We start from the raw sequence: 25,779 nt of genomic DNA on the forward strand, positions 1-25,779 counted from the left end.
CGGGTCTCCGGGAGCCAGCAGGGGCAAGGAGGGAGGGGAGAGTCGGTGGGTGCCCTGGGTCCAGACGAGCGCCGCGGGCAGCGGAGGGGGGTGGAGAGCTGACACGGGGGTGGGGGACCCTGGAGCCTCACTCTGCTGCCCCCGCCCTGTGTTCCCCGTGGCTGCTGGGAAGGAGGTGAAGGAAGGCCTCCCAGACGGCCTGCCGCAGCCACCTGCCCTGCTCTGTCCCTGTCCTTCCCGCCGAGCAGTGGCAGCGTGGCCACACTGAGCTCCCGGCCTGCGCCTCCTTCCTTTCGGTCCCTCACAGCCGCTGACTCGAGAAGGATCTGACGGACACGCGGGTAGGCGGTCTTCTCTAAGATCCCCCCGAACTCTCTCCTACGGCAACTCGGCCCAGACTGGTTCTGGGCGTGCGTGGGGGGCGCGAGCGGAACACAAGACCTCGCAGCCAGTGCTGTGGGTGCGTCCTGTCCTTTATTGCCCATCTGGGGACAGCCAGGGAGCTTCCGCGGGAGGCCTGGTGGCAGCGTGTGTGCGCAGGGGCTCGGGGACCGCGCGGGGCCGTGCAGGCACGGACGGGTGCCCCCTAGGCGGGCTCACCCGCCCGCAGCCACCTCTCTCTGCCCCGCGTGCGTGTGTGTGTCACGTGTCGTCCCCAAGCTCGCCTGGGTGAGGCCGGGAGTGAGCTCGTGACAGGCAAGCAGGCAGGGGGCTTCCTGGAAGGCGCCAGACTCCACCTGAGACGGGGCGGGACGGCGAAACTACTTCTACACCCTCCGCGGCCCCGCTACCCCGGGGGTCCCCCCAGGGCTCCCGCCCCGGAGGGCCACGTCCGTCCGGGCACCGCCGCCCGGCGCCTCGGTCCCGTGGGCCGCGGGACGGGAGCCCGGTGCGCGGCGGGGCCTCTGCGTCGGGATTTCGTTTGGGCGCCCGTCCTCCGGGGAAGGGTCTCCCCTGCCCGGCCCTCATTCGCTGCCGGGCCTGGGCTCCGGGGCCCGGCTGGCGGCTCCGTCCCCGTCCAGCAGGATCAGCTCGGTTCTCGCCGCGGAGGCCACCATCGCCCCGGAGCCCGCGGCCTCCGCCGACCCCCCCTCTTCCTGCTCCTCGGGGGAGAAGCTTTCTCGGGCGTCAAAGAAGGTGCCTGCCTCTTCCTGGAGGTGCTGCTCGGCCGCACCCGCCTCCGCCTCCGCGCTCTTGCTTTTCTTGGTGGGAGACGAGGAGAAGCCCAACCTGGGCAATCGAAACCAGCCCGCTCTCTCCTGCGGGTGCGGCGGCCGCGCCTCGGGCTGCGTCTGGACCGGAGCGGGTCTCGGGGCTTCGGCCTGGGGGTCAGCGCCGGCCTCGGCGACAGAGGAAGAAAACCCGATGCTGGGGAGCCAAAACCGGAACAGGCCGGAGGACCTTTTACCTTCTGCTTTTGCTCTGGGGGCCCCGTCCTCCTCTGCCAGGGCAGCCGCCGCCTCCCGGCCCTCTTCCGGCGGGAACTCGAGAATTTCCGCGGGCTCCTCGTCAGAACAGCTGTCTGCCCGCCCATGGCCAGAGTGGACGTCAGAAGAGCAGACTGGCATTCCCGGCACGTCTCCATCGGGAGAGAGAATTTCAAAGGGCTCTCCGGTGTCAGGCTGCGGGTCTCCAGAAACAGGTCCTGCTCCCGGGGCTGGCTGGTGAAGGCGCCCTCTTGGCCCAGGGTCCGCAGTCACCACGTGTGCCTGCGACCGAGCGGTGGGCTCAGGGACCCTCCCCTTTAGTAAGGAGAACCCGTAGGTAGGCGTTTGGGCCTCTGACGCAGGGACCTCTGACTCCCGCACGATCCGGGCGGGAAGAGCCTCGGGTTCCGAGAGCTCCGTGTACATGGCTGTCACCGTGCTTTGTACGGTGACCTGCCTGCTCTCGGCCTCTGCGCTCTGAATGTGCACCCTGACCTTACAGATGGGGGCGGCTTCTGAGGAGACGGCCTCGGGCGCCTTCAGGACGCCGGCGTCCCGGGCGCCGGCGCTTTGCCCGAGCAGGGCGGTGTCAGGATGGCTCTGTGGGGACGGCAGCTCTCTGACACGGGGCACGAAAACGTCAGCCTCCGCACCGGGGGCTGGGAAGCTGAACCTCGGAACCTTTAACTTGGGGAACTGGACAGTGAGCACAGAGTCCTCCCAGACTTGACCCACGTTGACCACGGAAACCTGGGACGGCACGTCGGTACTGGAGGCCCTCAGTCTGAGGGGGCCTTCGGGCTGGGGAGGCGGCTCCTCAGGGCCCCCGGCCGGGCCCTGCGCTGCTGCGGTCCCGGCAAGGGGGTGCTGGCCTGCTTCTCCTGGAGGCCCGTGGGGCTCTGCGAGCGTCCCGCACACCCGGAGGGGCAGGGAGCCTGCGCCTGGCCGGACCCTGACCTCGGGAGTGGACATGCCGGCAGCAGGGGCCTGAAGGTCTCGATTCCTCTGCGGAACATCTGTGTGAGAAGCCTCGATGCCAGTGGCTCCCACGTCGGCACCGGCCTCCAGCGGCCGCGGGCACTTAGTTGTCTCCTCCTCGGACTCAGGAACAGGGACACCCTGACTCCAGACTGTGGTCGGTGCCTGTCCCTCCCCTGGCGCACTGGTGGCAGGCGCGGGCCCCCGAGCCCCCAGCCCTGCAGACCCAGGGCTCTCCTTGGAGGGGCGCCTGAAGCTGGGCAGACGCAGCGCGGGCATTCTAAACCAGCTGTCCCTGGGGCCGGCCGGGGTGACTCCCGCTGGCGCCTCCCGCGCTGGGCTCCCCTCCGTGGGGGAGGCTGCATCTGGGGTTGTCCGGGACGGCTGCAGGGGGACCTCTGTTGCGGGGGCCATCACCTCCCCACAAAGCTGGCTTTGCGAGCTGTCCCCGAGACCGTGCTCTCTGCTGCTGTCTCCAAGGGACGGGCCACGGGTGGACAGGCTCGCCTCCGGCGGGGCCTCGGCGGGTCTGAGCGCGTCTTCGACGAAGCGGGCACCGGGAGCGTGGGCCCGTGCGGGGTGGAGGGTCACGTCCGCTCCTTCTGGGGGCCCAGCTGCTGAACCTGCACCCCCGCCCCCGCCACTTCCGCCGGCCCCTCCTGTGGACGCCGTCACTGTGGGAGGTGAGACCTTCAGTAGGGCGAGGGCGGGTGCTCTGACCACCCCCTTCTCTCCCTCCTGCCCAAGACTCACATCCTCACCTGCTGCTGTTGGTGGCAGGGAAACCCCCGGTGGCGGGGCGGCTCCAGGGGCTGCCTTGGACTCCGCCCCCTTTTTTGGGGACCAGCGGAAAGAGGGAAGCTTGACTCTTGGTGCTCTCACAGGACCGCCCCTGCCCTCAGGCTCCGCGTCTCCGGCTGGGGCTTCCCCTCCAGCCACTGCTGATGTCCCCGCGGTGCCCACATGTCCCTCTGCCACCGTGGACACACAGACACCTGCAGACGGCAACTGACTGCCCGGCCAGGGGAACCCCGTGGCTTCCCTGGCCGAGGAGTGCGGTCCCCACTCAGGGAGGGGAGGGGACAGGGCGGGGACACCCTCTGCAGCTCCGGGCTCCGCCATGCCAGCTGCTGATTGGGGGGATGACAGGTGGAACTTTGGTCGATGAAATTTAGGAAAAGTCACGCGGCCATAAGATTCAGGAAATACGGTGTGCACTGGGCCACTGTGGCCATCAGGCCGGGACAGCAGAATATTCTCGCTGGATGGGGAGTCCACGGCACCGGCCACGCTGGGCAACTGAGACTCCGCCTGGGACCCAGACAGGTCTACACAGGGCAGCTCGGGGGAGGCGGGGTCACGGGGGATGGTCACCTGGTACTTTGTAAGTGTGACGTCCTCACCGGGAATGAGGCTAGAGGAATCCCCACGGGGACCACTGAGCCAGCCGGGCCGGGACTCCGGCAGGGAAGTTTCAGAAGTACTGGACAGCCCGGGGGACCCGCCGTGGGCAGACTCACTCGGAGGCGAACGCATGGCAACATCTCCTCCAAAAGCTAAGAACACTTTAGGGGTTTTCCCAGGTGGAGAAAAGACTTTGGGGAGTTTAAAATGGGATTTTTTGCTTTTGCTTCGACCTCCATCTTTCCCAATTGAGAGACCTACGTCACCTTTGACTGTGACGGCACCCTCATCACGAGCACGTACGACGGGATGCATGGGGCCGGAGGAAGGACTGAGGTCAACATCTTTGGCAATTCCCTCAACAGGTGGAGAGACCAGAGAGGACTTACTACTGGGGTGACCAGAAGAAGAAATGTTGATTTTAGGAACCTTCAACTTGCTTCCTTTAGAAAACAGTTCCAGGTTCCGAGAGGACATATCCACATCTGACTTAGTCCTGGGTGACCGGGCGTCCACGTCCACGCTGGGCAGGGTCACATCCATGTCAGGGTTGCTCAACTCCACTTCGGCGGTCTTCACGTCCAACTTGGGGCCCTTGATGTCCACCTGGGGAGCCTTAAGGTCCACTATGGGCATCTTCACGCTGGGCATGTGCACCTTGGGCACGTGCCCTTTGAGTCTGGCTCCTGCCGAGGGTTCCTGGAGGTCCCCCTCGGGGATTTCAATCTCCGGGAGCTTGTCGGCTACCATGGCAGTCTTGAGTTCCAGGTCAGCGGATGGCAGCTCAACGGTCACATCACTGGTCTTGACCTCAGCTTCCATGGAAGGCAGGGACACTTCCGCCTGGATCTTGGGCACGGACACGTCCACCGCGGCCTCCAAGGACTTGCTTGGCGCTGAGGCACCGAAGGAAGGCATCTTGAACTTGGGCATTTTGAACTTGCTGTCTCTAGCGGCCACCTCCTTGTCTCCCAGGGTAACGTCACCCTCCAGCTTGGCGGTGGGTCCCTGGACGTCCATCTGCACACTGGGCAGGGTCACTTCCACGTCAGGGGCGCTCACCTCCCCTTTGGGGCCCTTCAGATCCATCTTGGGTCCTTTGATGTCCAACTTGGGTGCCTTGATGTCCACCTGGGGGGCCTTCATGTCGAACTTGGGCCCCTTGATGTCCACTTGGGGTGCCTTAAAGTCCACTTTGGGCATCTTCATGCTGGGCATGTGCACCTTGGGCAGGTGCCCTTTGACTCCGGCTCCTGCCGAAGGTTCCTGGAGCTCCCCTTCAGGGATTTGGCCTTCTGGAAGCTTCATGCCCACCATGGCAGTCTTGGCCTCTAGGTCGGCAGATGGCAGCTCAACGGTCACATCACTGGACTTGACCTCAGCTTCCAGGGAGGGCAGGGACACTTCCGCCTGGATCTTGGGCAGGGACACGTCCACCGCAGCCTCCAAGGACTTGCTTGGCGCCGAGGCACCGAAGGATGGCATCTTGAACTTGGGCATTTTGAACTTGCTGTCTCTAGCGGTCACCTCCTTGTCTCCCAGGGTAACGTCACCCTCCAACTTGGCGGTGGGTGCCTGGACATCCATCTCCACGCTGGGCAGGGTCACATCCACGTCAGGGACGCTCACCTCCCCTTTGGGTCCTTTGATATCCACCTTGGGCCCCTTGATGTCCACCTGGGGGGCTTTGATGTCCACTTTGGGCATCTTGATGCTGGGCATGTGCACCTTGGGCAGGTGCCCTTTGAACCCGGCTCCTGCTGAGGGCTCCTGGAGCTCTCCCTCGGGCACCTGAACATCAGGGAGCTTCTGGCCCACCGTGGAAGTCTTGAGTTCTAGGTCAGCAGATGGCAGCTCAACGGTCACATCACTGGTCTTGACCTCAGCTTCCATGGAAGGCAGGGACACTTCCGCCTGGATCTTGGGCACGGACACGTCCACAGCGGCCTCCAAGGACTTGCTTGGCGCTGAGGCACCGAAGGAAGGCATCTTGAACTTGGGCATTTTGAACTTGCTGTCTCTAGCGGCCACCTCCTTGTCTCCCAGGGTAACGTCACCCTCCAGCTTGGCAGTGGGTCCCTGGACGTCCATCTGCACACTGGGCAGGGTCACTTCCACGTCAGGGGCGCTCACCTCCCCTTTGGGGCCCTTCAGATCCACCTTGGGTCCTTTGATGTCCAACTTGGGTGCCTTGATGTCCACCTGGGGGGCCTTCATGTCGAACTTGGGCCCCTTGATGTCCACTTGGGGTGCCTTAAAGTCCACTTTGGGCATCTTCATGCTGGGCATGTGCACCTTGGGCAGGTGCCCTTTGACTCCGGCTCCTGCCGAGGGTTCCTGGAGCTCCCCTTCAGGGATTTGGCCTTCTGGAAGCTTCATGCCCACCATGGCAGTCTTGACCTCTAGGTCGGCAGATGGCAGCTCAACGGTCACATCACTGGACTTGACCTCAGCTTCCATGGAGGGCAGGGACACTTCCGCCTGGATCTTGGGCAGGGACACGTCCACCGCGGCCTCCAAGGACTTGCTTGGCGCCGAGGCACCGAAGGATGGCATCTTGAACTTGGGCATTTTGAACTTGCTGTCTCTAGCGGTCACCTCCTTGTCTCCCAGGGTAACGTCACCCTCCAACTTGGCGGTGGGTGCCTGGACGTCCACGTCTGCGCCGGGCAGGGTCACATCCACGTCAGGCGCACTCACCTCCCCTTTTGGGCCCTTCAGGTCCGCCTTGGGCCCCTTTATGTCCACCTGGGGGGCCTTCATGTCGAACTTGGGCCCCTTGATGTCCACTTGGGGTGCCTTAAAGTCCACTTTGGGCATCTTCATGCTGGGCATGTGCACCTTGGGCAGGTGCCCTTTGACTCCGGCTCCTGCCGAGGGTTCCTGGAGCTCCCCTTCAGGGATTTGGCCTTCTGGAAGCTTCATGCCCACCATGGCAGTCTTGGCCTCTAGGTCGGCAGATGGCAGCTCAACGGTCACGTCACTGGACTTGACCTCAGCTTCCATGGAGGGCAGGGACACTTCCGCCTGGATCTTGGGCAGGGACACGTCCACCGCGGCCTCCAAGGACTTGCTTGGTGCCGAGGCACCGAAGGATGGCATCTTGAACTTGGGCATTTTGAACTTGCTGTCTCTAGCGGTCACCTCCTTGTCTCCCAGGGTAACGTCACCCTCCAACTTGGCGGTGGGTGCCTGGACATCCATCTCCACGCTGGGCAGGGTCACATCCACGTCAGGGACGCTCACCTCCCCTTTGGGTCCTTTGATATCCACCTTGGGCCCCTTGATGTCCACCTGGGGGGCTTTGATGTCCACTTTGGGCATCTTGATGCTGGGCATGTGCACCTTGGGCAGGTGCCCTTTGAACCCGGCTCCTGCTGAGGGCTCCTGGAGCTCTCCCTCGGGCACCTGAACATCAGGGAGCTTCTGGCCCACCGTGGAAGTCTTGAGTTCTAGGTCAGCAGATGGCAGCTCAACGGTCACATCACTGGTCTTGACCTCAGCTTCCATGGAAGGCAGGGACACTTCCGCCTGGATCTTGGGCACGGACACATCCACCGCGGCCTCCAAGGACTTGCTTGGCGCTGAGGCACCGAAGGAAGGCATCTTGAACTTGGGCATTTTGAACTTGCTGTCTCTAGCGGCCACCTCCTTGTCTCCCAGGGTAACGTCACCCTCCAGCTTGGCAGTGGGTCCCTGGACGTCCATCTGCACACTGGGCAGGGTCACTTCCACGTCAGGGGCGCTCACCTCCCCTTTGGGGCCCTTCAGATCCACCTTGGGTCCTTTGATGTCCAACTTGGGTGCCTTGATGTCCACCTGGGGGGCCTTCATGTCGAACTTGGGCCCCTTGATGTCCACTTGGGGTGCCTTAAAGTCCACTTTGGGCATCTTCATGCTGGGCATGTGCACCTTGGGCAGGTGCCCTTTGACTCCGGCTCCTGCCGAGGGTTCCTGGAGCTCCCCTTCAGGGATTTGGCCTTCTGGAAGCTTCATGCCCACCATGGCAGTCTTGACCTCTAGGTCGGCAGATGGCAGCTCAACGGTCACGTCACTGGTCTTGACCACAGCTTCCAGGGAGGGCAGGGACACTTCCGCCTGGATCTTGGGCAGGGACACGTCCACCGCGGCCTCCAAGGACTTGCTTGGCGCCGAGGCACCGAAGGATGGCATCTTGAACTTGGGCATTTTGAACTTGCTGTCTCTAGCGGTCACCTCCTTGTCTCCCAGGGTAACGTCACCCTCCAACTTGGCGGTGGGTGCCTGGACGTCCACGTCTGCGCCGGGCAGGGTCACATCCACGTCAGGCGCACTCACCTCCCCTTTTGGGCCCTTCAGGTCCGCCTTGGGCCCCTTGATGTCCACCTGGGGGGCCTTCATGTCGAACTTGGGCCCCTTGATGTCCACCTGGGGTGCCTTAAAGTCCACTTTGGGCATCTTCATGCTGGGCATGTGCACCTTGGGCAGGTGCCCTTTGACTCCGGCTCCTGCCGAGGGTTCCTGGAGCTCCCCTTCAGGGATTTGGCCTTCTGGAAGCTTCATGCCCACCATGGCAGTCTTGACCTCTAGGTCGGCAGATGGCAGCTCAACGGTCACATCACTGGACTTGACCTCAGCTTCCATGGAGGGCAGGGACACTTCCGCCTGGATCTTGGGCAGGGACACGTCCACCGCGGCCTCCAAGGACTTGCTTGGTGCCGAGGCACCGAAGGATGGCATCTTGAACTTGGGCATTTTGAACTTGCTGTCTCTAGCGGTCACCTCCTTGTCTCCCAGGGTAACGTCACCCTCCAACTTGGCGGTGGGTGCCTGGACATCCATCTCCACGCTGGGCAGGGTCACATCCACGTCAGGGACGCTCACCTCCCCTTTGGGTCCTTTGATATCCACCTTGGGCCCCTTAATGTCCACCTGGGGGGCTTTGATGTCCACTTTGGGCATCTTGATGCTGGGCATGTGCACCTTGGGCAGGTGCCCTTTGAACCCGGCTCCTGCTGAGGGCTCCTGGAGCTCTCCCTCGGGCACCTGAACATCAGGGAGCTTCTGGCCCACCGTGGAAGCCTTGAGTTCTAGGTCAGCAGATGGCAGCTCAACGGTCACATCACTGGTCTTGACCTCAGCTTCCATGGAAGGCAGGGACACTTCCGCCTGGATCTTGGGCACGGACACATCCACCGCGGCCTCCAAGGACTTGCTTGGCGCTGAGGCACCGAAGGAAGGCATCTTGAACTTGGGCATTTTGAACTTGCTGTCTCTAGCGGCCACCTCCTTGTCTCCCAGGGTAACGTCACCCTCCAGCTTGGCAGTGGGTCCCTGGACGTCCATCTGCACACTGGGCAGGGTCACTTCCACGTCAGGGGCGCTCACCTCCCCTTTGGGGCCCTTCAGATCCACCTTGGGTCCTTTGATGTCCAACTTGGGTGCCTTGATGTCCACCTGGGGGGCCTTCATGTCGAACTTGGGCCCCTTGATGTCCACTTGGGGTGCCTTAAAGTCCACTTTGGGCATCTTCATGCTGGGCATGTGCACCTTGGGCAGGTGCCCTTTGACTCCGGCTCCTGCCGAGGGTTCCTGGAGCTCCCCTTCAGGGATTTGGCCTTCTGGAAGCTTCATGCCCACCATGGCAGTCTTGACCTCTAGGTCGGCAGATGGCAGCTCAACGGTCACGTCACTGGTCTTGACCTCAGCTTCCAGGGAGGGCAGGGACACTTCCGCCTGGATCTTGGGCAGGGACACGTCCACCGCGGCCTCCAAGGACTTGCTTGGCGCCGAGGCACCGAAGGATGGCATCTTGAACTTGGGCATTTTGAACTTGCTGTCTCTAGCGGTCACCTCCTTGTCTCCCAGGGTAACGTCACCCTCCAACTTGGCGGTGGGTGCCTGGACATCCATCTCCACGCTGGGCAGGGTCACATCCACGTCAGGGACGCTCACCTCCCCTTTGGGTCCTTTGATATCCACCTTGGGCCCCTTGATGTCCACCTGGGGGGCTTTGATGTCCACTTTGGGCATCTTGATGCTGGGCATGTGCACCTTGGGCAGGTGCCCTTTGAACCCGGCTCCTGCTGAGGGCTCCTGGAGCTCTCCCTCGGGCACCTGAACATCAGGGAGCTTCTGGCCCACCGTGGAAGTCTTGAGTTCTAGGTCAGCAGATGGCAGCTCAACGGTCACATCACTGGTCTTGACCTCAGCTTCCATGGAAGGCAGGGACACTTCCGCCTGGATCTTGGGCACGGACACGTCCACCGCGGCCTCCAAGGACTTGCTTGGCGCTGAGGCACCGAAGGAAGGCATCTTGAACTTGGGCATTTTGAACTTGCTGTCTCTAGCGGCCACCTCCTTGTCTCCCAGGGTAACGTCACCCTCCAGCTTGGCAGTGGGTCCCTGGACGTCCATCTGCACACTGGGCAGGGTCACTTCCACGTCAGGGGCGCTCACCTCCCCTTTGGGGCCCTTCAGATCCACCTTGGGTCCTTTGATGTCCAACTTGGGTGCCTTGATGTCCACCTGGGGGGCCTTCATGTCGAACTTGGGCCCCTTGATGTCCACTTGGGGTGCCTTAAAGTCCACTTTGGGCATCTTCATGCTGGGCATGTGCACCTTGGGCATGTGCCCTTTGACTCCGGCTCCTGTCGAGGGTTCCTGGAGCTCCCCTTCAGGGATTTGGCCTTCTGGAAGCTTCATGCCCACCATGGCAGTCTTGACCTCTAGGTCGGCAGATGGCAGCTCAACGGTCACATCACTGGACTTGACCTCAGCTTCCATGGAGGGCAGGGACACTTCCGCCTGGATCTTGGGCAGGGACACGTCCACCGCGGCCTCCAAGGACTTGCTTGGCGCCGAGGCACCGAAGGATGGCATCTTGAACTTGGGCATTTTGAACTTGCTGTCTCTAGCGGTCACCTCCTTGTCTCCCAGGGTAACGTCACCCTCCAACTTGGCGGTGGGTGCCTGGATGTCCACGTCTGCGCCGGGCAGGGTCACATCCACGTCAGGCGCACTCACCTCCCCTTTTGGGCCCTTCAGATCCGCCTTGGGCCCCTTGATGTCCACCTGGGGGGCCTTCATGTCGAACTTGGGCCCCTTGATGTCCACTTGGGGTGCCTTAAAGTCTACTTTGGGCATCTTCATGCTGGGCATGTGCACCTTGGGCAGGTGCCCTTTGACTCCGGCTCCTGCCGAGGGTTCCTGGAGCTCCCCTTCAGGGATTTGGCCTTCTGGAATCTTCATGCCCACCATGGCAGTCTTGACCTCTAGGTCGGCAGATGGCAGCTCAACGGTCACATCACTGGACTTGACCTCAGCTTCCAGGGAGGGCAGGGACACTTCCGCCTGGATCTTGGGCAGGGACACGTCCACCGCGGCCTCCAAGGACTTGCTTGACGCCGAGGCACCGAAGGATGGCATCTTGAACTTGGGCATTTTGAACTTGCTGTCTCTAGCGGTCACCTCCTTGTCTCCCAGGGTAACGTCACCCTCCAACTTGGCGGTGGGTGCCTGGACATCCATCTCCACGCTGGGCAGGGTCACATCCACGTCAGGGACGCTCACCTCCCCTTTGGGTCCTTTGATATCCACCTTGGGCCCCTTGATGTCCACCTGGGGGGCTTTGATGTCCACTTTGGGCATCTTGATGCTGGGCATGTGCACCTTGGGCAGGTGCCCTTTGAACCCGGCTCCTGCTGAGGGCTCCTGGAGCTCTCCCTCGGGCACCTGAACATCAGGGAGCTTCTGGCCCACCGTGGAAGTCTTGAGTTCTAGGTCAGCAGATGGCAGCTCAACGGTCACATCACTGGTCTTGACCTCAGCTTCCATGGAAGGCAGGGACACTTCCGCCTGGATCTTGGGCACGGACACATCCACCGCGGCCTCCAAGGACTTGCTTGGCGCTGAGGCACCGAAGGAAGGCATCTTGAACTTGGGCATTTTGAACTTGCTGTCTCTAGCGGCCACCTCCTTGTCTCCCAGGGTAACGTCACCCTCCAGCTTGGCAGTGGGTCCCTGGACGTCCATCTGCACACTGGGCAGGGTCACTTCCACGTCAGGGGTGCTCACCTCCCCTTTGGGGCCCTTCAGATCCACCTTGGGTCCTTTGATGTCCAACTTGGGTGCCTTGATGTCCACCTGGGGGGCCTTCATGTCGAACTTGGGCCCCTTGATGTCCACTTGGGGTGCCTTAAAGTCCACTTTGGGCATCTTCATGCTGGGCATGTGCACCTTGGGCAGGTGCCCTTTGACTCCGGCTCCTGCCGAGGGTTCCTGGAGCTCCCCTTCAGGGATTTGGCCTTCTGGAAGCTTCATGCCCACCATGGCAGTCTTGACCTCTAGGTCGGCAGATGGCAGCTCAACGGTCACGTCACTGGTCTTGACCTCAGCTTCCAGGGAGGGCAGGGACACTTCCGCCTGGATCTTGGGCAGGGACACGTCCACCGCGGCCTCCAAGGACTTGCTTGGCGCCGAGGCACCGAAGGATGGCATCTTGAACTTGGGCATTTTGAACTTGCTGTCTCTAGCGGTCACCTCCTTGTCTCCCAGGGTAACGTCACCCTCCAACTTGGCGGTGGGTGCCTGGACATCCATCTCCACGCTGGGCAGGGTCACATCCACGTCAGGGACGCTCACCTCCCCTTTGGGTCCTTTGATATCCACCTTGGGCCCCTTGATGTCCACCTGGGGGGCTTTGATGTCCACTTTGGGCATCTTGATGCTGGGCATGTGCACCTTGGGCAGGTGCCCTTTGAACCCGGCTCCTGCTGAGGGCTCCTGGAGCTCTCCCTCGGGCACCTGAACATCAGGGAGCTTCTGGCCCACCGTGGAAGTCTTGAGTTCTAGGTCAGCAGATGGCAGCTCAACGGTCACATCACTGGTCTTGACCTCAGCTTCCATGGAAGGCAGGGACACTTCCGCCTGGATCTTGGGCACGGACACATCCACCGCGGCCTCCAAGGACTTGCTTGGCACTGAGGCACCGAAGGAAGGCATCTTGAACTTGGGCATTTTGAACTTGCTGTCTCTAGCGGCCACCTCCTTGTCTCCCAGGGTAACGTCACCCTCCAGCTTGGCAGTGGGTCCCTGGACGTCCATCTGCACACTGGGCAGGGTCACTTCCACGTCAGGGGCGCTCACCTCCCCTTTGGGGCCCTTCAGATCCACCTTGGGTCCTTTGATGTCCAACTTGGGTGCCTTGATGTCCACCTGGGGGGCCTTCATGTCGAACTTGGGCCCCTTGATGTCCACTTGGGGTGCCTTAAAGTCCACTTTGGGCATCTTCATGCTGGGCATGTGCACCTTGGGCATGTGCCCTTTGACTCCGGCTCCTGTCGAGGGTTCCTGGAGCTCCCCTTCAGGGATTTGGCCTTCTGGAAGCTTCATGCCCACCATGGCAGTCTTGACCTCTAGGTCGGCAGATGGCAGCTCAACGGTCACGTCACTGGTCTTGACCACAGCTTCCAGGGAGGGCAGGGACACTTCCGCCTGGATCTTGGGCAGGGACACGTCCACCGCGGCCTCCAAGGACTTGCTTGGCGCCGAGGCACCGAAGGATGGCATCTTGAACTTGGGCATTTTGAACTTGCTGTCTCTAGCGGTCACCTCCTTGTCTCCCAGGGTAACGTCACCCTCCAACTTGGCGGTGGGTGCCTGGATGTCCACGTCTGCGCCGGGCAGGGTCACATCCACGTCAGGCGCACTCACCTCCCCTTTTGGGCCCTTCAGATCCGCCTTGGGCCCCTTGATGTCCACCTGGGGGGCCTTCATGTCGAACTTGGGCCCCTTGATGTCCACTTGGGGTGCCTTAAAGTCTACTTTGGGCATCTTCATGCTGGGCATGTGCACCTTGGGCAGGTGCCCTTTGACTCCGGCTCCTGCCGAGGGTTCCTGGAGCTCCCCTTCAGGGATTTGGCCTTCTGGAATCTTCATGCCCACCATGGCAGTCTTGACCTCTAGGTCGGCAGATGGCAGCTCAACGGTCACATCACTGGACTTGACCTCAGCTTCCAGGGAGGGCAGGGACACTTCCGCCTGGATCTTGGGCAGGGACACGTCCACCGCGGCCTCCAAGGACTTGCTTGACGCCGAGGCACCGAAGGATGGCATCTTGAACTTGGGCATTTTGAACTTGCTGTCTCTAGCGGTCACCTCCTTGTCTCCCAGGGTAACGTCACCCTCCAACTTGGCGGTGGGTGCCTGGACATCCATCTCCACGCTGGGCAGGGTCACATCCACGTCAGGGACGCTCACCTCCCCTTTGGGTCCTTTGATATCCACCTTGGGCCCCTTGATGTCCACCTGGGGGGCTTTGATGTCCACTTTGGGCATCTTGATGCTGGGCATGTGCACCTTGGGCAGGTGCCCTTTGAACCCGGCTCCTGCTGAGGGCTCCTGGAGCTCTCCCTCGGGCACCTGAACATCAGGGAGCTTCTGGCCCACCGTGGAAGTCTTGAGTTCTAGGTCAGCAGATGGCAGCTCAACGGTCACATCACTGGTCTTGACCTCAGCTTCCATGGAAGGCAGGGACACTTCCGCCTGGATCTTGGGCACGGACACATCCACCGCGGCCTCCAAGGACTTGCTTGGCGCTGAGGCACCGAAGGAAGGCATCTTGAACTTGGGCATTTTGAACTTGCTGTCTCTAGCGGCCACCTCCTTGTCTCCCAGGGTAACGTCACCCTCCAGCTTGGCAGTGGGTCCCTGGACGTCCATCTGCACACTGGGCAGGGTCACTTCCACGTCAGGGGTGCTCACCTCCCCTTTGGGGCCCTTCAGATCCACCTTGGGTCCTTTGATGTCCAACTTGGGTGCCTTGATGTCCACCTGGGGGGCCTTCATGTCGAACTTGGGCCCCTTGATGTCCACTTGGGGTGCCTTAAAGTCCACTTTGGGCATCTTCATGCTGGGCATGTGCACCTTGGGCAGGTGCCCTTTGACTCCGGCTCCTGCCGAGGGTTCCTGGAGCTCCCCTTCAGGGATTTGGCCTTCTGGAAGCTTCATGCCCACCATGGCAGTCTTGACCTCTAGGTCGGCAGATGGCAGCTCAACGGTCACGTCACTGGTCTTGACCTCAGCTTCCAGGGAGGGCAGGGACACTTCCGCCTGGATCTTGGGCAGGGACACGTCCACCGCGGCCTCCAAGGACTTGCTTGGCGCCGAGGCACCGAAGGATGGCATCTTGAACTTGGGCATTTTGAACTTGCTGTCTCTAGCGGTCACCTCCTTGTCTCCCAGGGTAACGTCACCCTCCAACTTGGCGGTGGGTGCCTGGACATCCATCTCCACGCTGGGCAGGGTCACATCCACGTCAGGGACGCTCACCTCCCCTTTGGGTCCTTTGATATCCACCTTGGGCCCCTTGATGTCCACCTGGGGGGCTTTGATGTCCACTTTGGGCATCTTGATGCTGGGCATGTGCACCTTGGGCAGGTGCCCTTTGAACCCGGCTCCTGCTGAGGGCTCCTGGAGCTCTCCCTCGGGCACCTGAACATCAGGGAGCTTCTGGCCCACCGTGGAAGTCTTGAGTTCTAGGTCAGCAGATGGCAGCTCAACGGTCACATCACTGGTCTTGACCTCAGCTTCCATGGAAGGCAGGGACACTTCCGCCTGGATCTTGGGCACGGACACGTCCACCGCGGCCTCCAAGGACTTGCTTGGCGCTGAGGCACCCAAGGAAGGCATCTTGAACTTGGGCATTTTGAACTTGCTGTCTCTAGCGGCCACCTCCTTGTCTCCCAGGGTAACGTCACCCTCCAGCTTGGCAGTGGGTCCCTGGACGTCCATCTGCACACTGGGCAGGGTCACTTCCACGTCAGGGGCGCTCACCTCCCCTTTGGGGCCCTTCAGATCCACCTTGGGTCCTTTGATGTCCAACTTGGGTGCCTTGATGTCCACCTGGGGGGCCTTCATGTCGAACTTGGGCCCCTTGATGTCCACTTGGGGTGCCTTAAAGTCCACTTTGGGCATCTTCATGCTGGGCATGTGCACCTTGGGCAGGTGCCCTTTGACTCCGGCTCCTGCCGAGGGTTCCTGGAGCTCCCCTTCAGGGATTTGGCCTTCTGGAAGCTTCATGCCCACCATGGCAGTCTTGACCTCTAGGTCGGCAGATGGCAGCTCAACGGTCACATCACTGGACTTGACCTCAGCTTCCATGGAGGGCAGGGACACTTCCGCCTGGATCTTGGGCAGGGACACGTCCACCGCGGCCTCCAAGGACTTGCTTGGCGCCGAGGCACCAAAGGATGGCATCTTGAACTTGGGCATTTTGAACTTGCTGTCTCTGGCGGCCACCTCCCTTTCTCCCAGAGTAACATCGGCTTGAGTTGTCTGAACACCCTCTGTTTCTCCCTCTGTGGCTCCTGAGTCTAGCTCAGTTGTGTGTAATTTTGTTTTTTCGCGTTCTGACTGTTTGACTCTGGCACCTGTCTGTGCGGTCAGAATGGTGAGCGTGCTCTCCATTTCTCTGTCCTGTTCCTGACCTGATTTTATGTCCTTTCCCGGAGACCACCCGAATGAGGGTGTTTTGAATTTGAACCTAGTTTTCCTCTCCTGTCTGCCCTGTGCGTGTGTGTCCCCGTCTTCGGCGTGTGCCTCTCCGTGCCCTGCCTCAGCTCCCTCTGCTCCTCCTTCCTCCCGTTCTGTCAGGGGCCCTGCAGGCTCTCCGGCCACCTGTGGCCCCGGTCTGTGGTCAGGCCACTCTTTCATGCCCGTGGCCTCTGCTGTAGGACCTCCGTGTCTGGGTCCCTGCAGTCGTGCTGCTGTGCCCGCCTCTCTGTCTGGCAGTGTTTCTTTGCAGAATGCAAAGCTGGGCGTTTTGACATCGGGTATTTGGATTTGGAACTCCGGCTGGCGGCCCTGTGTGTCCACTTTGCCTTGCAGAGCCGAGGTGGCAATCCCAGTTACTGTGCCCTGGACGGCTACTCTGTGGCCGTCTCCACCAGGCTTTGGGCCTGAGTCCATCCCGGGTTTCCCATCTGACACAGAGTCGACCTGGTCCTTCACTTCCTTTGTCTTTCTTCGGCGCCTGGGTGCCACGCTGGCCCCGTCCCCCAAGGCTCCCTCGCTGGGGCGGCCTGGCTCCACGGGTTGCTGGGCAGTGAGAGCTGATGTCCCCTCTGGTCCCTCCACCGTCCTGTCTGTGCTGGCCTTGGCGCCCTCTTGGCTGTCATCCCAGGATGCTGCCTCCTCTAGGACCCCGGACTGGACCTCTGTGCTCGGCCTCGCCCCCGGTGTTGGACCCTTCCCTGAGCCCACTCTGAATCGCAGGTTCAGGAACCTTCTCCTCCGCTGGCCGTCCGGTCCTGCCTTCTGCTCCTGCTCCTCTGTTGGGAGCTGGGCCTCTGTGTCTGTGCTCGTGGGGGACATGTCGGGTGGGTGTCCTCGCTCACAGGCCTCTGAAGAGCTGTGTGACCTCCGCGGCCCTGACCTGGGCTTGGTCTTTATTGACTGGAATTTGGGCCAGGAGAGCCTCTCGTTTTGGGACGGCCTGCCCCTGCCCTCCCTGGGCTTGGAGATCAGTCTCTCCTTGTCTCCACTTCCTTCCACAGTCTTCGAGGGGGTCTCTGTGCACCCGTCGGCGACATCTTTGTCCTGAAATACAAGGACAGGGAGCGTGGCAGCAGTCGCATGGGAATTCTAGGGCCCTGGGCTCACAGGACAGATGCGGGAGGGGAGGGCGCCCCCCACTCAGCCTCGGTCCCGGGAGCAGGGCGGTCGGCGGGGCCCAGCCTCACCTGCGTCTCACGGTCCTCGCGGCCGGGCTGAGCGCCACCGGAGACCCCTTCCTCATCCCCTGCGGCAGGACGTTTCCGTCTGACTTGGAATTGAACCTTGTAAGGCTCTGAGTACTGAAGAATTTTGAGAGCGTCTTCATATTTAATGTTGTCAAAGAATATGGTTGCACTGAGCAGCTGATCACCTAGACAAACACAGAGTGGGCCCTTGGCCTCAGTTTCCCCGCTCTCGCCCTTCCTTCCAGAGATACAGGGGTGTGTGAGAGGGGCCCCTGACGGGGAGCCCGGCCCACCCTGCACGGAGCCCTGCGTGGGAAGGAGGCCACCCAGCCGCACAGAGAGCAAGCCCGGCTCAGCCCGAAAGGGCCTGGCAGGGTCCTCGGGGGCGTCCTGAGCCCCGGGGCCCTCCCGTCCTGGTGGGACCCGTGGGGACCGCAGGGGTGGGGCGGCCAGGGCACCTTCTCTTAGGCTGAAGAGCTTGGCGGCGGAGGAGTCCTTCAGCACTTGCTTGACGAAAATCCCTCGGTCCCCGCCCCCTGTGACGCTGTAGCCGCTGGCTCCCGCCTCCACGTCAGTCCTCAGCGTCACCTCTGTCGCCTCCTGCACGGATTGGATCAGAAGCACACAGGGGCCGTGGCGACCATCGGCCTGTGCCGCTGTGGCCATTGGTGCTGGGAGCCCCCCTGCCCTGCACACGGGGACCCCAGAGTCCCGCCCCTCATCCAGGTGACGTGGGGAAGAGGAGGAGCCCCCAGCCACAGCCCAGGCTGTGTGTCCGAGCTCCGGAGGAAGCCAGCTGCAAGCTGCAAGCTGCAAGCTGCAAGCTCCGGTGGGAGCGGCCTCCTCGTACCCCCACCCCCACCCGCCAGGACTCGGGGGCAGCCCCGTAGGCCCAACGGGGCCGAGGAGGCTGGCCTTCCGGCTGGGCGGCCAAAGTCTCGTTCCTTCTTCACACACTCCGGCAGCGATGACGTGCAGCGTGGCTGATACTCTCTGAGGAGCCCCCGGGGCGCACGGCACACGCTGCGGCCAGCCTGACCTCAGACCCAGCGGACACTTCCGGTCCCAGCTGGCTTCAGAGGTGCTGACCCACCGACGGCAGAGCAGGCCGCCTCGGGAGGCAGCGCGCCCTCCTCACAGGGAGCCCCCGGAACCCAGCCTCGCCCCTGGCTTGTGAAGCAGCTGCACCCATTACACAGCCGGGGACACCGAGGCCCACGCGCCTGGCTCTACCGGCCCGGTGTCCCTGCCCGCCCCCGCCCCCGTGGGTGTCAGGGGAAGCCCGGACCAGCCTCTGGAGCCCCTGCCGGCAGACCAGGCCTGACAAAAGCGACAGGCAAGTCCCTCTCCTTGCTCCGACCCGCCACTCCCACCCCCCCAGAGCGGGCCCCCTCACTCCGACCCTCGGGCGCGGCCACACCCACCTGCCGACGACTCATCCTGGAAAACGTTCGAGCGTCTCCCGAGTCTCGCTTCCACCAGGACCTCCGACCCCCCGAGCCCGAGGAAGCCCGCCTTCTCCTTGTGTCCTCCCCCTGCAGGCACAGGTGCCAGGGGTCACCCACCTGCCCCAGCCCCGAGCACGCGGGGGGCCCGGAGCGGTGCCGCGTGCCAGGGAGCCAAGCGCGTGGGGCGGCGGGGAGGCGGCCCTCGGCCCTGGTGCTTCCCGACCGGGCCCAGCCCCCAGGCCCCAGCGCCCGCGCCCAGGGCAAACCCCACAGCAACTGGGGTTTTGTGCGGAGGGGGAGGAGGAAATAAAAGGAAACAAGAATTTAGCAAGAAGGCGCCCCCCGGGCCTCCCCCGGCCCCCCGGGCCCCCTCCCCGGCCTCCCCCCGGGCCCCCTCCCCGGCCTCCCCCCGGGCCTCCCCCGGCCCCCCGGGCCCCCTCCCCGGCCTCCCCCCGGGCCTCCTCCCCCAGACGGCGTGTGTGCACGTCCAGAGTGCGGGCTGTCCTCCCCCGCACGCACACACGCACGCATGTGCCATCTCAACTGTGTCCCGGCCGCCTGAAGGGAGGGGTCCCGAGGGACAGAAGGTCAGGATGTGGGAACGGCTGGAACTGTGGCCCAGGGGGCGGCAGGGCAGGGCAGGGCCGTGTGGCTGCATAAATGGTGCCAGTTGCCCACACGGGGCGACGAAGGAGACGCGGTCCCCTGTGGCCCCCCACCCGCACTTTCCCTCAGCCTGTGGGTCTCCGTCCGGCAGGCTTACCGGGAGTCCAAAGCCGGCACCCTCAGCAGTGCATTCGTAGACCGGCGAGGACCCCTGTGGCCTCGGCCGGACGATCTCGTCCACCGGCCCTTCGGTCACCTGGCAGGAGAGGACAATCAGGGGGGCTCTGCCCAGGCCCGCCAAAGGACGGGGGCTGTGTCGGGAGGGCATGCATCCTCCGGGCCTTGCTTACAGAGGGGTCCTCTTCCGTTTCTGCATCTGGGTCCTCAGACTGCAGCTGCCGGCCAGACACTGCGGAGAGAGAGGCTGAGTCAGTGCGGCCTCGGGGGTGTGGAGGCCAGATGGCGGACCCGGGGGGGAGGGGCCCCGGAGAGTCTATGCACCGTGTTCGTGCACACGTGGCCCCATCCCGGACGCCGGGCCTGAGGGCACGCGCAGGCCGGATGGCAGAGAGCCGGCACGAGGGGAGCTCAGACAAGGCACACTTCACGGATTTAGTCCAAGAAAGTCAGTAAGCAAACACGCAGGAAAGAACGCGCCCAGCCCCGAGGGAGGCCGGGGTGCAGGGCTGCCGCGGTACGGAACCCATGGTGTCCAGCAGTCAGCCGAGGGTTATGCGACACGCAAAGAAACGGCAAAGTATGATCCATACGGAGGAACAAGCAAGTGCTGGAAATTCTCTGAATGTCCACAGGTGTTGGATTGAGCACAGACTTCCAAGCAGCCACAAGAAATGGAAAGTACGATGGCTTAGTGAAGAGACTTCGTCGCAAAGACGTACAAGTGACAACAAAGCTACACAGAGATTCTGGAGTTGAAAAATGTACTACTGGGACTCAATATCAGAACTGAGATGCCAGAAGAAAGAATCGAAAAACTCGAAAGCGAAGAGAAATTGGCCACTTTGGTCTTTTCAGCCCCCTGGCGGCGGGAGGCTCGGCCGCAATCGTGAACCACACAGCAATGATCCGCACCAGGAAGTTCACGACCGCCCGACGACTTCAGCGCAAGCAGCTGGTCACTGATGCTTCTCACCCCGGAAAGGCGACCGTACCTAAGACAGAAACTCGGGAAAAAGGAGCCAGATGGACAAGACCACACCAGAATCATCTTTGTATTGGATTCAGAGCCCATTTTGATGGTGGCGCGGTTTATGATCCCTTGGATCGTGCAGGAACAGCGAACCGAAACGTGGACTCGTAAGACACGGCCTGTACACGAAGGAAAACGGGGAAAGGGACGCAAGAACAGAGCTAAGGACGTCAGGAGGTCTGCAAACGCCATGTGGGCGCCAGCAACAGGGAGGAGGAAAGAGTCTGCAGGGACCATTGGTGATTCCTGAAAATCGCGGAGAAGTTTCCCGAGAGGATGAGTAAACTAAGAACTTGAAGAAGAAGAAGAAGAAGAAATTGTCCAGTTTGGAGAACAGAGGAAAAAAGGTTCAAGAGAACAAAAGCGCACGTGAGGTCGCGGGGCCACGTTCAGCCCAGCGGCACACGAGCAGCCGAAGGAAAGGAGAGAGAGAAAGACGCGGAGGAAATGTGGTTTCCAACGGTACGCGGCGGTCGCAGCGTGCCAGACACAGGGAGGCCCGGCCCCCAACGCATCCGGGCCACAGGGTTGAAGAGGAGGAGAAGGGTGTGAAAGTGGCCAGAGAAGCGAGACCCGCCTGTGACGGGCTCGGCCGCACAGTTCACGCCCAACGCCCTGGGAGCCGGGAGGACGCGGCCCGAGGCACCCAAGCTGCTCAGGGGAAAACCTTGTGAAGCAAGAATCCCGCGTCCAGCAAACCACGCTTCAAAAATCAAGGCAGGCGCGCCCGGGCGGCTCAGTCGGCGGGGCGTGATCTCGCGGTTCGTGGGTTCGAGCCCCGCGTCGGGCTCGGTGCTGACAGCTCGGAGCCTGGAGCCGCTTCGGATTCTGTGTCCCCCTCTCTCTCTGCCCCTCCCCCATGCGCACTCTCTCTCAAAATAAGTAAATAAACATTTAAAATGAATGAACAAATTAAACCAATTAAAATGAAAACCAACAGAACAGAGCAAAGATCCCAGAACCAGACTCCTAGACACGAAGCTGTGGGAAACGGATAGGTGTTTTCAGTCCCTGGCGCTGGGTCTGTTGGCGATCCGTGCAGAAAAACGTCAACCCTTACGTCCGCCACAGAAAGTATTAACGTCGCGGGGATTGTCGTTCCAAAGTGGAAGGCTTAACAGTGAAGCTTCCAGGAGATAAACAGAAATGACTTCGCGGTAGGAAAGCGACTCTTAACCAGCCTACAGAAAGCGCGCTCCCTGAAGGAAACGGCCAAGTGGCCTACGCGAAAGTGAAGAGCTTCTGTTGGTCAAAAGACACCACTGAGGGAGTGAGCAGTCAGGCCACGGGTTGGGCAGAGATTTGCAACACGCTTACCAAACCACAGCCTCCTACCCGAAATGTCCAAAGAATCCGGGCAACACAAAAGGCAAAGACAGACAGCCCAGTGGAAGAACGGGCGAGAAGAACTCGGAAAGGCAAGTTCTCACCACAGACGACGCCGAGCCGTGAATTAACTTACGGAAAGGTGCACGGCGTGCTGGGCCCTCAGGACAGCGGCCAGTGGGAGCTCCGAGATACCGCTCCACTGCCACAGCGGAACGGTGGGAACGGCGGGAACGGGCAAGGGGGACCTCCCAGAGAGCTGTCCCGCACGTGGGCGACGGGAACGCCACCCTGATGTGGGCGTTGGGTGCCCCGGCACAGTCACTTTGGAAAACCGCCAGCAGTAGCTACTGAAGTCTGACCACCCTGCTCTACGGCCCAGCAGCTCCGTACCCAAGGGCATGCCCCCCAAAATGCACTCCCCAAAGGACAGGTACAGAAATGCCCATCCTGGCACCATGGTAGTACCAGAAACCAGAAAGTCTCAAATGTCCACCGGCAGTGGGACGAGGAGAAACCGTGGCTAATTGTCCGATGGAGTGCTCTCTGGCGACGACGTGACGGATAAAGGAGGGCAGACGGAAGTCTAGTCTGTGCCGTTCACCGTCAGGCACAAGCCCACTCACGTGACAAGCTTTCTGGGGAGGGCCGAGCCTGGGGGGAGGGCCTCTGGCGCCCGAGCAGCTGCTTCTCCACAGGGGCACTGGGGACACGCGTGTGGCCACTTGGGGAAAATGCATCGAGCCACACGCTTAGGATTTGTACTCTTCCCCGATCAAGAATCTTTAAGGGGCGCCTGGGCGGCTCAGTCGGTCGAGTGTCCAACTTCGGCCCAGGTTCGTGGGTTCGGGCCCCACGTCCGGCTCTGTGCTGACAGCTCAGAACCCGCTTCCGATCTTGGGTGCCCTCCTCTCTCTGCCCCTTCCCCACGTGCCCCCTTCCCCACTCTCTCTCAAAAATAACCATTAACAATTTTTTTAAAAAGAGAATCTCTAAAATTCTACATAAAGTTGAAATGAGGAAATCATCAACTTGATGCCCGTGAATGTGCACATTCAGACGTGCCGGATTATCTGCAGACAAGCCCCCTGCGGACGCTGCAGAGCGGACCAGACGGTTCTGTGGCGAGTTAGCGATCAGCTCAGAACCTTTCCACACACACAGCAGAGCCCGGCGCCCCCGAATCGTACTAAACATCCCGAGAGGAAACGCACTGATCTCACACCAGCTCTGGTGACACGGCTGGGGCCGAGGGGACGCACGGGTGCCCACCCACCCCAGCCAGCAGCGCGTGGGGAGAGGAAGGGTCTGGTCGGGGGTGCGGCCCGGGCCATCAGGCGAGGTGGGGGGAGGGGAGGCTGCTCAGGGGGCGCTCCGCCAGGTGTCACCGGCCCGCCCAGAAACCGCGGCCGCCCGTCCTCGCCCAGAGCCTCCGCAGCCCAGCCGTTTCCCTGAGTCACACAACAAAACCCGGGGCGGGGCGTGTCCCTGGAGAGGCAGCGGGGCGGAGTCCCACAGGCCTGGGAAGGGCCACCCCCCACCTGCCAGCTGGGCGCCCTGTGCCTGGGGGTGGGGTGGGTGGGATGGGGGCGCGCGGCGGTGGGAGGCTCCCGCGGTGCAGCAGGGATCCCCGGCCCTGAGAAGCTGCACCCCCAAATCTACTCCAGGAGTGTCCCGTGGGCGTCCAGGGCCCGGGTGAGGAAAGGTGTTGACAGCACGGAGGCCGGGGCACACCCCTCGCTGGGAACCAGCCTCACCACAGCCCCTCGGGCTCCACACCCCTGCAGGGTGAAGAGCGGGCTCTAACAGGTGGCTCGCTCGGCCCCAGGCCGCACCGCACGGAGGTGCCAGAAGGTGCCGGGCTCGGGCTCTAGGCCCTTCTGCACCCCCCTAGGCACAGCCACTGGCTGGCCCGCTCGGGCCCAGGGACGCACAAACAGGAAGGAGGAAATCCCGCCTGTCTGATGCCAGCAGACTGCCAGCCTTGGGCCCGCACCCCGGGGAGGGAGGAGGCCCCAGTGCCCCCCAGAGCCTTGTCCCACCGGCCCCCATGCCCGTGGGCCCCCCTCAGCGGTGACTGCAGGGGAAGGTGTCCTGTCCTTCCGCCTGACCCGCCCCCTGCCCCCTGCGGCCCCACAGACAGGCTCTGTGGACAGTCCAGCCCCGGCGGTCGTCTCGAACAATGGCTACTAAAAATACAGTCACCCCCACTTTGCAGGGGCGACAGGCTGAGCCAGCCCAGCGGTTCTGGCTGCTGGCACCTGGTGTCCCCCCCAAGGCCCTCTCCCGGCCTCCTCCTGGCTCGGGGCCCTGCCGCGTCCATCCAGCCCCAAACCCTGACCCTTCCATGGCCTCAGATGTGACTGTAACAGCCAACTGGGGCCGGTGCTTGTACCCAGCGTCGGGGAGGAGGGGCTCAGGACTTGGGGTGAGGGGTGAAGGGAGTACGCACCTGGGTCAGCAGAAAAGTTTCACTCCCTAGAATGTTGGAATATTCTAGGGCGGGGCTCAAGGAAGTGGGTCAAGGTGAGGTGAGCTGACAGGGGGAGCAGGTACAGGGGGCTGCAGACAGTGGGGTGTCTGCCCAGGATGACTCCCCCGCGCTCACCTTGCCCGTAGGGCTCTGGACCATGCTGGGGGCTCCCCTGTCAGCCCCCGGCCGTGGGGGTGCTCGGAGGGTCCAGAGCAGGGCCAGCCATGGGTGGGGCAACTTTGCTGAAACAAAACCCAAGTCTGCACGGAGACTGGCTGCCCTCCAGGCGGGCCAGGGATGGAGGGGGGGTTTGCGTGCCGCCAGGGCAGCGGTGGGAGTGGGGATCTGGGACAGGCAGGGAGGAGAGCTGCAAACGGGGACCCGGACCGTGGCCCGAGAAGCCATCACGGGTGGGTGCGTGCGTGCATGCGCCTATGAGACCGTGGGTGTTGACGTGTGTGCCTGGCTCGGGAACCCTCCCTCGAGCACGGGTACACAGTCCCGGGCAAGGCCCCCCAGCCACGCAGGGAGCCATGGGGGCGCCTGAGTCAGCTCTCCCCTCAGGGGACACTGCCCTTGGGCTTGGAGCCCAGGACCGACACGGGCACACGGCACGCTGGGGCCTCACCCCATCCTGGAACTTCACGAGGAAAGTGCTGGGCTCGGCTGACTGGTCATGAGACCTTCAGACTTCCCGAAGCAACACCCACAGGCAGCCAGGGCCTGCCCCCCTTCCCGACTTGCTCAGGGTAACCGCGCTGCTTGGGGAGGCCAGCTCGGCTCCCGCCTCTGCCCCCACGGCTCTTGCCTGGTTGCCCTGGCCTGGGGGCGAGGGTCCTGGCCCACCGACCCCGCTGCTGCTACAGCTGCAAGCTGGACACTTCCACACCACCCTGTCCCGCCCCCAGATGCCCAACCCCGTCTGCGGAGCCCCAGGACGCCCTCAGTCCTGCCTGCAGAGGCCTGGGCCCCAGACCTTTGGAGCCGCACCCCAGACCGGGCTCTCTCCCCGGCCCGGGGAACTTCTCACGTTTGCTTCCTCTGCCGACTCACGGGCCCAGGGTGGCCACCCCGCCTCATCTCTGGCCCCAAGCGCTCAGAGCCCGGCACACAGTAGGTGCATAATAAGGGCTAGTGCAGGAAGGAGACGGGGAGCAGGGCAGATCTCTTGGGAAGGGGCACGTCC

At 62.5% G+C, this 25,779-nt stretch overlaps 1 protein-coding gene across 1 annotated transcript in view; it reads right to left on the minus strand.

Moving 5' to 3' along the window:
- Positions 1-965: 965 nt before the first annotated feature.
- Positions 966-25,779, minus strand: part of AHNAK2 (AHNAK nucleoprotein 2) — a 31,722-nt gene continuing 6,908 nt past the window's right edge. Inside the window, exons 2-17 of the mRNA XM_045452179.1 lie at positions 19,935-19,993; positions 19,742-19,840; positions 18,955-19,065; positions 17,989-18,139; positions 17,531-17,715; positions 15,744-17,387; positions 14,673-15,701; positions 13,593-14,630; positions 13,056-13,550; positions 11,976-13,013; positions 10,926-11,933; positions 10,368-10,883; positions 7,680-10,325; positions 6,063-7,637; positions 4,983-6,020; positions 966-4,919 (exon numbers count right to left, since the gene is read on the minus strand). Of these exons, the coding sequence (XP_045308135.1) occupies positions 966-4,919; positions 4,983-6,020; positions 6,063-7,637; positions 7,680-10,325; positions 10,368-10,883; positions 10,926-11,933; positions 11,976-13,013; positions 13,056-13,550; positions 13,593-14,630; positions 14,673-15,701; positions 15,744-17,387; positions 17,531-17,715; positions 17,989-18,139; positions 18,955-19,065; positions 19,742-19,840; positions 19,935-19,993 (16,586 nt within the window). The remainder of the gene's footprint in view (positions 4,920-4,982; positions 6,021-6,062; positions 7,638-7,679; positions 10,326-10,367; positions 10,884-10,925; positions 11,934-11,975; positions 13,014-13,055; positions 13,551-13,592; positions 14,631-14,672; positions 15,702-15,743; positions 17,388-17,530; positions 17,716-17,988; positions 18,140-18,954; positions 19,066-19,741; positions 19,841-19,934; positions 19,994-25,779) is intronic.

The sequence above is a fragment of the Leopardus geoffroyi genome, chromosome B3, assembly GCF_018350155.1.
Source record: "Leopardus geoffroyi isolate Oge1 chromosome B3, O.geoffroyi_Oge1_pat1.0, whole genome shotgun sequence".
Classification (NCBI taxonomy): Eukaryota; Metazoa; Chordata; class Mammalia; order Carnivora; family Felidae; genus Leopardus; species Leopardus geoffroyi.